General features: G+C 51.7%; 1 protein-coding gene across 1 annotated transcript; it reads left to right on the forward strand.

Annotated features, from left to right (window-relative positions):
• Nucleotides 1–8059: 8059 nt before the first annotated feature.
• Nucleotides 8060–9136, forward strand: NANOS2 (nanos C2HC-type zinc finger 2). Its single transcript, XM_084612802.1, has one exon. It carries the CDS (start codon nt 8130–8132, stop codon nt 8676–8678), a length of 549 nt encoding a protein of 182 aa, XP_084468928.1. The 5' UTR covers nt 8060–8129; the 3' UTR covers nt 8679–9136.
• The last annotated feature ends 2456 nt before the right edge of the window (nt 9137–11592 follow it).

The raw sequence follows: 11592 nt of genomic DNA on the forward strand, positions 1-11592 counted from the left end.
AGCACGGCAATGACTTGCTCACAGTCACAGAGGGCATCTATAGCAGAGCAGGGCCTTGAGCACTGGTTTGTCGGGTCCCAGGGTGGTACCTTACTCACCAGACCATCCTTTCAGTTCCAGCGTAGGTGATTTCCCCCTGTGGCTCGCACTGGATGGGTGACACATAGGGTGTTCTCACGCAACCCATGTGCCCCTTTTACCCCCAAGCCTCTGGGTTTGAACTGTGATCTGACCCTGCAAACCCCTCCACCCGTGTTCGTCTGCTATGGATCATGAAGTGCGACGATGGCTGGTGCCTTAGGGCGCCAGCCACACCGACTGGGCACTGGGCTTCCCCACTTGGGGATGGGGATGCACCCCCTGGATTGGTCAGGGTGGTTAGGAGAGGCCTGGCCCGCTGCAGAGCTGGTCAGGTCCTGGATCCAGGGCCCCGCCCCCATCCTTCCCAGGGAGGTGGCCCCACTCCTGGGCTGAGGGTGTCTGAGGAATCTGTTTTCACACCCAAGGGTGAATATTTGACACCCCTGGGGCCAAATTCCGCTCTCCATCCCACCCATGGTGGGAAGTGATTTGGGGTCCCTTACTAAGGGGGTCCCATGAGATCCATGGTTGCCCTCTGGAAAGGTTCCTCTGTTATAGGCAGCAGCCTCCTGGCTGCTTACACTGACTTTGTGCTCATCTCACCCTCTGGGAGGAGCCACGTGGGGCAGTACTCAACTGCCTCAGTTTTCCCACTTCTGGCTACAGCAACACCCAGCTGTGCCTCAGTTTCCCCACCTCCAGGCTGTCCTTCCACTCTTGAAATGACTCCCAACCCCCTTTACTCCTCACTGCTTGCAGGCGGTCCAGAGAACCCCCTCTCTGGCGGCTTGACTGCTGCAGCTTGTTCTCAGGGCCCAACTGATTTGCTGGGTTTGGGGTGGGGAGGGAATTTTCCCCCAGATCGGCAGGGACTTTGGGGTTTTTCCCCTTCTCCGGCAGGGTGGGGCATGGATCTGGGCAGGTCTCGGGTCTGTTCCGGTCCCTGCACGTGGCACACAAGAGTTTAGCCTGCCGAGGACCCAAACGCTGGCGTCTAATTAGGGTCGTTGAGCTCGGCATACGGGGGAGCGAGCGGGTGAACGTCTAGATGCGAGCCTGGGCTAGACAGGAGGTCAGCCTAGTGGACAGGATGACTCCTTCCGGCCTTAAATTCCCTGAACCTGTGAAATAGCAAGCAGCGGGAGATAGTCACGGTCGGCTGAGGACTGAACTCAGCATCCTGCAGATCGTGGCCCCTCCTGGGGAACTGCCTCCCTGTTAGCTCCAGTGATTCGGGGTGCCGGCTGCCCCTTTGCCTGGGCTGGCAGTAACTGAACAGCTGTGAGCCATTGCCAGCCCCCTGGTCCCTGAGCCCTGGGCATTCTGCCCCTTCGTGTCCCCTGGCAGTCAGAGCATCTAGATCTCTGCTGCTGGGGGTTCCCCCTTCCCATCTCTGGGGAGCCCCCTCCAGGGGCCCATCCAGGAACGGCTCCCCTTGGGTTTCCTCTTGGAACCCGGCCGGCTGCGCGCATTGTCGTCCGCCCGTTTCCCAGCTGCCCGCCGCTCTAGGCTCAGAAACCTCAGCCACAGCTGGCATGCCCCAGCCCGCCCCCACAAATGTTCCTACATAGCCCCTCATTTGGGTCGCAACCGCAGCGTGACTCAGAGCCCCTTTATTCTGCACCCAGGAAACCTTGGGCCCACGGACAGCACTTCTCTCTCAAGCTGCACCTGTGGGAGCAGTGAGCTCGGTCCGGCTGGGGTTCAGGGGGCTGTGGGTGCTCTCCTGTCCCCCTCTTCCCCGGGGAGAGGGCCCCAAACTCTCTCGCTCGGCCATTCTGGCCTCTGTCTGCTGGGACGCCCACCTGCCCTGCCAGGGCTGCTCCACTGGGCACGGCTTTGGGGCTGGCACTTGGTTCTGCCTCTGGTCAGTCTCCTGTGGCGGCATCACCCTTTCTAAGGCCTGCCTCCGATCGTGCGTGTCTGGTCGCGCCTCTTCCCCAAATGGCTCAGCCTCGCTCCCTTTTCTGCCCAGTCTGCAAGATCCGCCTTCTGCTGTCTCTCTTCGAGCCTCAGACCCTCACAAAGGCCTTTAAAGAGCTTTGCCCGCTGCAACGCTGCCCCCAGCATGGCCCAGCCCTGGCACAGTCCCCCCAGTGCATAGGTGCCAGTCCCCTATAATCGGACGCAACCCTTGGATCCCATCTGCATCCATACCAGCCGGGTCTGGGCAGGGGGTAGTCCCTTCAGGGCTCCTCAAGCAATCTCCTGGGGTTAGAACGCCCCACTGGGCCCCGCCCTGAAATGCGGGACCCTACAGATGCCTGTGGCAGGGAAGCCAAGGACAGGGGTGCTCTATCCCCCTCCTGCCCCCCACCCCAGCAGCAGGGGAATTCCCGGTGGATTTTCAGGGGAGAATCCAACCATGAGACACCCCCTCTCAGCCCCCGCCCTGTGTTTTCACTGGCCCTGATCCAGCCTCACAGTCAAAAATCAAGTGACTGGGGGGGGGGTTGTGTGTGTCACAACTCCACGGGATCTGTGGCTTTTAAGCGATCTGGTGGAGGAACCCCATGAGTGTGCCCCCTCCTCACCTCGTGTCCTGACCTGCCCTCCAAAAAGCAGACTTAGCCCTTTGCCCTCCACTGGGTAACAATGTGAAGTTTAGGGGGAAACTGAGGCACACATCGGCGTCATAAACATATCGCAGAAAATCCCCACTTTGTCACAGGGGGCTTTTTGTCTGGCTTGTTTACACTTTGAGCTTCACCCCACCCACCCAGACGGACCAGGGATGTCAGCCCTTGCTCACTCTGGAGCTCCAGCCCTGACCTGTCTGCGCCTCCTGGCTCTGGTCCAGTGGTTCTCCACCAGGGGGATACGCAGAGGCCTTCCGGGGGTACATCAACTCACCTAGACATTTGCCTGGTTTTACAACAGGCAGGCTACGTAAACAGCACGAGCGGAGTCGGTGCAAACTAAAACGTCATACGGACACAACGAGAAAGGAAGCCGCAGGTCAGGAATAGCGGGCTGGGACACTTTTGTATTTTGATGTCTGCTTTTGTAAGCAGGTCGTTTTTAAGTGAGGTGAAACTTGCGGGTACGCCAGACAAATCAGGTGCCTGAAAGGGGTACAGTCATCTGGAAAGGTTGAGAACAGCTGCTCTGGTCAGTTTCACGCAGCAGTCAGGGGCCTGTAACTTACCTCCCTAGAGCTCTGTGGGAGGGGAGGTGCCAGGGAAAGATACAAACTTCCAACTTGCTCCAGACAGAGCGGCACCGGCACCCGGGGGGGCAGGTGCAATAGACACATAAACAGAAAAACACCAGAGGCCCCAAAACAATGCCGAAAGCAGGTTATTATTAATCAGGCTTGTTAGGGTCGTGCCTAAGGCCCCCACTGAGATGGGGGCCCCATTGCACTTGATCTGCACAGGGTAACAAAAGGTCTCTGACCCAAAGAACTGACACTGGAGATAGAGCAGACCAGGATGAGGCCAGGGTAGAGCAGAGGGAGCACTGAGAGGGCAGCACCAGGGAAATTAAATGCAAGACACCCTTGAAATGCCAACCAATCCAAGGTCCGGGTGCCGCACTTTGCTCTGAAGTCAATGGGGCTCCTCCTGGACAGAATGTTGCATACATGTGGGTTTGCAGGATTGAGCCCCAAACTGGACTATTCCAGAATGTGAGGTGCCTCGACAGAGGCTAACTTGGCCCAGCTGGGAGTCTGCAAAAGTGTTTTTTTCTATTCTGGTTTTCCTTGGCAAGGTTAGCATTTTAATGAGCTGGTCAGGACAGTTTCTCTTGAATGAGGAAAACAAGACGACACATCATGCGAGCTGGCTAAATTTAAGGTTTAACCTTAATTGCTCAAATGTCCTAATATTGATTGCTTGATATTTTAACCTGCATTCGTTCTGGAGCTTTTTTGCATTTAATTTCCCTGTCTTTTCCTAGGCATTGTCCACATGGGGAATTCTGGTATAACTCAGGTATTCTGTAATATGCCCCCTCCAAACAGTCTATTCAACAACAAAAAATCACTTTATTCCAACATAAATAAATATTCCCCCCCCCCGGGGTGGGGGGGGGGAGAGAGAGAGATAGCTCAGTGGTTTGAGCTTTGGCCTCCTAAACTATGGATTGTGAGTTCAACCCTTGAGGGGGCCATTTAGGGATCTGGGGCAAAAATTGGGGATTGGTCCTGCTTTGAGCAGGGGGTTGGACTAGATGACCTCCTGAGGTCCCTTCCAACCCTGATATTCTATGATTCTATGAATAACTATTTCACTCAATAGAAATTCCAGGATAACTCAGGCGTTCCGGAATAACTCCTTGTATGCATACTCTATTCCAAAATCAACTGAGAAACAGGGAGGTGGCAAAATTTGCAGATGATACAAAACTTCTCAAAATAGTTAAGTCCCAAGCAGACTGCAAAGAAATCTCACCAAACTGGGTAACAAAATGGCAGATGAAATTCAATGTTGATAAATGCAAAGTAAGGCACATTGGAAAACATAATCCCAACTATTCATGCAAAACGATGGGGTCTAAATTAGCTGTTACCGCTCAAGAAAGAGACCTTGGAGTCATTGTGCAGTGGCAGTCAAAAAAGTTAACAGAATGTTGGGAATTATTAAGAAAGGGGTAGATAATATGTAAGGCCCTACCAAATTCATGGCCATGAAAAACATGTCACGGTCCATGAAATCTGGTCTCCCCCCGTGAAATCTGGACTTTTGTGTGCTTTTACCCTGTACTGTACAGATTTCACGGGGGAGATCCAGCGTTTCTCAAAGTCAGGGTCTTGACCCAAAGAGAGTTGCGGGGGGGGGGGGGGGGAGTCGCAAGTTTACTTTAGGAGTATTTCCACCTTTACTTCTGCCCTGCCTGCAGAGCTGAGCTCCTGGCCGGCAGCCACTGTTTTACAGCTGACCAGCTCTGAAGACAGTGCAGAAGTAAGGGTACCAGTAGCACAACCCCTACAATAACCCTGCAACCCCCCAAGACTCCTTTTTGTGTCTAGACACCTACAATTACAACATCCTGAGATTTCAGCTTTAAGTAGCTGAAATCAGGAAATTTACCATTTTTAAAATCCTATGACCATGAAATTGACCAAAATGGACTGTAAGTTTGGTCGGGCCCTAATAATAAGACAGAAAACATCATATTGCCTCTATGTAAATCCATGGTACACCCACATCTTGAATACTGCGTGCCGACCTGGTCGCCCCATCTCAAAAAAGATATACTGGAATTGGGAAAGGTTCAGAAAAGGGCAACAAAAATGATGAGAGGTATGGAAAAGATTCTGTATGAAAAGAGATTAATAAGTGTCACAGAGTCCCCGGGCAATGCTCTGGAACTGCTCCCTACGAAGCCAGGCAGGACTCTGGGGAAGTCTCCTTTCTGTTAGCAGACTGTCTTCAGGACACACAGCTCACACAGCTTCCACCTTCCTGGGTCTGACCTCGGAGCATTCAGCCTCCTCTGCCCCTCCGTGAGCTTCCCACAGCGAGCCCGCCCAGGCGGGGTCCTGGAGAAGCCAGAGGGTCCTGCCCCCCAACTTCGCAGTCAGACGTGACTCTCAGCCAGCCAGTAAAACAGAGGTTTATTAGACCACAGGAACATGGTCTAAACCAGAGCTTGTAGGTGCAGAGAACAGGATCCCTCAGCCGGGTCCATTTTGGGGGGCAGTGAGCCAGACAACCACGTGTGCACTTCACTCCATGTCCCAGCCAGCCCCAAACTGAAACTCCCTCCAGCCCCTCCTCCTCTGGGCTTTGTCCCTTTCCCGGCCCAGGAGGTCACCTGATTCCTTTGTTCTCCAACCCCTTTAGCTCTCACCTTACAGGGGGGAAGGGCCAAGCCATCAGTTGCCAGGAAACAGGGTGTTGTCCATTCTCTGTATCCAGATCCCTGCACACACCTGCCCTCTAGGGCTCTGCAATGATCATACACCCTTATCCTACCACCTAGAGACTTAAGAACTGCATAGGGGAAACTGAGGCACCCCCACACTATTCAGAGGAAACATTAAGAACAGTCCCGCTTCGTCACAATAAGATTAGGACTTTTCAGCTTGGAAAAGAGACGATTAAGGGAGGATATGACAGAGGTCTACAAAATCATGACTGGTGTAGAGAAAGTAAATAAAGAAGTGTTATTTACTCCTTCTCATAACACAAGAAGTGGGGGTCACCCAATGAAATTAATAGGCAGCAGGTTTAAAACAAACAAAAGGAAGTATTTCTTTAAACAATACACAGTCAACCTGTGGAACTCCTTGCCAGAGGATGTTGTGAAGGCCAAGACTATAACAGGGTTCAATAAAGAACTAGATACGTTCATAGAGGATAGGCCCATCAATGGTTATTAGTCAGTATTGGCAGGGAGGGTGTCCCTAGCCTCTGGTTGCCAGAAGCTGGGAATGGGTAACAGGGGATGGGTCACTTGACGATGACCTGTTCTGTTCATTACCTCTGGGGCACCCGGCATTGGCCGCTGTCGGACGGCAGGATTCTGGACTAGATGGACCTTGGTCTGACCCAGTATGGCCCTTCTTATGTTCTTATGACTTTATTCCAGAATATTTACTCTGCCTTGGAGTTATGCTGGAATACCTACAGTGGAATAACTACTTTGGTACAGATATGCTGGTCAGTTTCCCTTAAGGAGGGGACTGGTGGGAAAGTGACCATGTCCATTACTTTTTATGGACCTCCTCCCTTTAGCATCTCTGTCAATCTTTGCAACTGATGAGGGCAGGTTTTAGCAGATATGTGTGTGGGGTTTGGGTTTTTTTTTTTAAAAGAAAACAGAAAAGTGTTAACAGGCTGGAGCAGAAAAGGCCTCTTTAAACATTTTTAAAAGTCTTTAAAAAGCTTTCAACTAATGCTGTTCAGACTCGGTTTGATGGTTAAATCTGAGTGAGATAAAAAGCAGCCACATCTGAGACTTTTGTGGATGTTTTCGTGACACCAGCATAAGCCATGCCTGCTCAGTGTGGCACTCCGCCCCCTTCAAGTGGTGGCTAGGCCAGCTACAGATTGATGAGTAGATCCCTGAGTAGCTCCGCATCCAAGCCAGGAGCCCGCAGACATAGTCTTGTGGCTATAAAGCGGCGATCCGCAGATTTGCAGGGCTCTAGGGATGAGCTTGCTTCAACCGCCGCTAAGAGAGGGGTGGCTTTTAGCTCAGGCAGTAGAGGCTCCCACATCAAGGTCAAGGGATCCCACGTTCGATCGTAGCCGCTGACAGCGTTACCCGAGGCCGGGGCAGTCAATAGGCAAACCCCAGGTCAACTCCGGACCAGCAGACACTTTTGAATGGACCTCGAGATCTTTTTATTTACTTATGATGATCATAGAATCATAGAATCATAGAATATCAGGGTTGGAAGGGACCCCAGAAGGTCATCTAGTCCAACCCCCTGCTCAAAGCAGGACCAATTCCCAGTTAAATCATCCCAGCCAGGGCTTTGTCAAGCCTGACCTTAAAAACCTCTAAGGAAGGAGATTCTACCACCTCCCTAGGTAACGCATTCCAGTGTTTCACCACCCTCTTAGTGAAAAAGTTTTTCCTAATATCCAATCTAAACCTTCCCCACTGCAACTTGAGACCATTACTCCTCGTTCTGTCATCTGCTACCATTGAGAACAGTCTAGAGCCATCCTCTTTGGAACCCCCTTTCAGGTAGTTATTATTGTTGGTTTATTTTTATTATTTTCTCTGGAGTCTGGATCTTGACTATACCTGGACCAAGAAATTTGGACCTTGGCAAAAAATAACGGACTGCCCCTGGGTGGGACGTGAGCTTCTGGAGCAGAAGGGAGGGAAAATGGAATTCAGTTTTCTAGAAGAGGGGTGCGTCTGATGCCCAGTAGATTTGCTATAGCTGAACCTTGATATTTAGCTCATTAATCTCCGGTGTGGGATGCTTTTCTGTTTTGATTTCCGGCCCTTTAAATTGGAGACTCCACCTCCTTGCACTGGATGGGCACAGTGCAGCCTGCTGGCAATGCTGCCTACTGCAGGCCACGCCTATTAAAGGAGCAGGGGTCGAGGAGCTTTTTGCAGAGTAGGGGGCTTCTCTGATGAGCACCATGCTTCCCGACTGGCTTTCCGGGACACCTTCTCCACCTGTCACGATCGCGCATGACTTCAACATGTGGCGGGACTACCTGAACCTGTCAAAGGTTCTTGGCGAAATCATTGAGGAGCACAGAAGGGGGTCCAGGAGCCTCCTAACCTGTGAGACTGCAGATCTCTGCCTGCCAGGGACCCCCCTTCAAATGCCTCCGGGGGATGCCTCGAGCCTGAAGTCATCGGGCTGGAACAGGAGCAATGGCAGCAGCTGTCCACAAAGTGGGCAGAACAGGGCGGCCACCCCTCAGACGCCCGGCAGACTCCTATGCAACTTCTGCAGACACAACGGGGAGTCCAAGAGGGTCTACTCCTCCCACTTGCTGAAGCAAGCCGATGGCATCGTGCTGTGTCCCATCCTGCGCAACTACGTGTGCCCGGTGTGTGGTGCCACGGGCGATGGGGCCCACACGCTGAAATACTGCCCGCACAATCAAGAGAAGCAGTCCCTCTACTGCAAAGGCGGGCGCAACTCGGCTGGCTTCATAGTGAGACGGTGAACGGCAGGGGAAGAAACCACCTCCACCCTGGGACCTTTCACCAGGGAGCCACCAGAAGGGGCTTGGAACTGAAGTCTATTTTCTACCATTTGTTTCCGAGTTTGCGTTTCAAGTCCAGGGTGGATTTGACTCAGCCACGCAGAAAGTCGCCCTGGTTTCTTTAAATCCCCACAGCAGCCTGGTTTTCGTTTCCCTGACTTCGGGCGGAAGAGAACCAGTGCCAACGAACTGGAAGTTTCGTAGTTTTGCCCTTGGCCTGCTAACTCATGCGGAGATTTAATTTTCAGCATTTGCAGACGAGGCAGCATCCGTCGGGGTAGATGGGTGCAAGGCTTTTGTCTTTGGTAGATTTGTTTTGTTTGAAACTTCTTTTCCCGACCAAGTGTTATTCGTTTTGTTTTACGCATCACAGGAATCACGAGGACTTTTAAATGTGAGGTTTACTTTAAAATCATGTCAGAAAAAGAACTGAATTCTAAAATACGCAGCTACGTCATGTTTTAACTGATTTTGTTATTACAACATGTTGCGGGGGGGGAGGGATTGTTCTCTCGGTGTTATGAGATTTGAGGGTTTGTTTATGAGAGTTATTTTTCATTAAAAAATGAAACACTCCCTTATCCCCTTTCCCTTCTGTTTAATAAACAGCACTGTTGCTCTAGCAGCCGGTTGTGTGTTTGATCGGCTTTTCCTCTGCGTGGCTCTGGGAGAGATCTCCTTTCCGGCTAGCAATCGAGGGTGAGCCCCTTGTCTCCCCGCTTTTATTCTGGGCGGCGGCTGGGAGGGAGATGCATGTGCACGGCCCCCTGCGAAGCTTTCTCAGCCCTGCACTGCTGGGGACCTCCTTGGTGGGAAGGGATTTCTGTTTCCATGGCCCCACTCCCTCTCGCACTCCCTGGAGATCTGGGGGGATCTTGACCCCCGTCCTGCTAGAAACCAGCCTGACTCACTAACTTTCCCCCGCAAGCAAGTGAAGGGACTTGGGCCAGAAGCAGCATCCCAGCGTCCACACACTCAGTGCCCTGGCCTGCTGTGGGCCCACTTTCCTCTCCCTCAGCGGGACCCTCTTCAGTCTCCTCTACCAGCTACAATGAGGGGGCCCCCCAGCTGCTTGGCTATGAAGCCCGATATGCCCAGAAGACCCCAACAGGAGCCCTGGCTTTGCCTCTCCCATCCCTACATGTCCCGGCCCTGCCCCCTCTGCCCTGGTGTGACCCCGCTGCCCCAAACTGGCTACTGTTTTCCAAGGGGGTCGGAGGAGCAGGGCTGCTCTGGGGCTGGGCAGATGCTGAGAGGATGGCTGCTGAGGGCGGGGAGACCAAGGAGGAGGGGGAAGGTAGAGTGGGGAGCTCTGCTAGGGAGCATGGTCCCTGGAGCCTGTGCACCCCATATTGTGATGTAGAAAACATGCCCCAGCAGAGGAGCTGAATGTGTCCTGCCACAGAGAGCCAGATTAGGGGTGGCTGCATGCATTGGAGGTAAAGATTAACGGGCGCTGGGGGGCTCGGCTGCCCCAATAGCAAGAGAGATGTAAGGACGGGTGAGTTCTCAGGCAAGGTCTCTCACCAAAGGCTCTTAAACAAAGTAGGCAGTCATGGAATAAGAGGGAAGATCCTCTCACGGATCAGTAACTGGTTAAAAGATAGGGAACAAGGGGTAAGAATAAATGGCCAGTTTTCAGAATGGAGAGAGGTAACTAGTGGTGTCCTCCAGGGGTCTGTACTGGGACCAGCCCTATTCAACATAGTCATAGATGATCTGGGAAAAGGGGTAAACAGTGAGGTGGCAAAATTTGCGGATGATACAAAACTGCTCTAGACAGTTAAGTCCAAAGCAGACTTTGAAGAGTTACAAAAAAGGGAGCTCACAAAGCCGGGTGACTGGGCAACAAAATGGCAGATGAAATTCAGTGGTGATAAATGCAAAGTAATGCACACTGGAAAACATAATCCCAACTATTCATACAAAATGATGGGGTCTAAATTAGCTGTCGCCACTCAAGAAAGAGATCTTGGGGTCATTGTGGATAGTTCCCTGAAAACATCCACTCAGCATGCAGCGGCCGTCAAAAAAGCCAACAGAATGTTGGGAACCACTAAAGGGAGAGATAATAAGACAGAAAATATCATATTGCCTCTGTATAAATCCATGGTACGCCCACATCTTGAATACTGCATGCAGATGTGGTCACCCCATCTCAAAAAAGATATATTGGAATTGGGAAAGGTTCAGAAAAGGGCAACAAAAATGATTAGAGGGATGGAACAGCTTCCGCATGAGGAGAGATTAATAAGACTGGAACTTTTCAGCTTGGAAAAGAGACAACTAAGGGGAGATGAGATAGAGGTCTATAAAATCATGACTGGTGTGGAGAAAGTAAATAAGGAAGTGTTATTTACTCCTTCTTGTAACACAAGAACTAGGGGTCACTCAGTGAAATAAATAGGCAGATTTAAAACAAACAAAAGGAAGTCAATGCATAGTCAACCTGTGGAACTCTTTGCCAAAGGATGTTGTGAAGGCCAACATTATAACAGGGTTCAAAAAGGAACTAGATAAGTTCATGGAGGATAGCTTCATCAATGGCTATCAGCCAGTATGGGCAGGGATGGTGCCCCTAGCCTCTGTTTGCCCAAAGCTGGGAATGGGGGATGGATCACTTGATGATGACCTGTTCTGTTTCTTCCCTCTGGGGCACCTGGCATTGGCCATTGTCGGAAGACAGGACACTGGGCTAGATGGACCTTTGATCTGACTCAGTATGGCTGTTCTAATTTTCTGAGGGGGGTGGGGGGGTTGAGGGGTGACAGGGGTCCCTGCAAGGATGCTAGATCAGATCACAATGGGGCCAAATCCAAAGCAGCATCTCCCAAGGGAATCACCCTAAAACCTGAGATATTTCCCTAGCAAATTG

Source organism: Lepidochelys olivacea (genome assembly GCF_965140295.1).
Source record: "Lepidochelys olivacea isolate rLepOli2 genome assembly, chromosome: 23".
NCBI classification, from domain to species: domain Eukaryota; kingdom Metazoa; phylum Chordata; order Testudines; family Cheloniidae; genus Lepidochelys; species Lepidochelys olivacea.

Excerpts from the sequence above, each read along its gene's own strand:
- NANOS2 (XM_084612802.1), top strand. The coding sequence starts at position 8,130 with ATGAGCACCATGCTTCCCGACTGGCTTTCCGGGACACCTTCTCCACCT.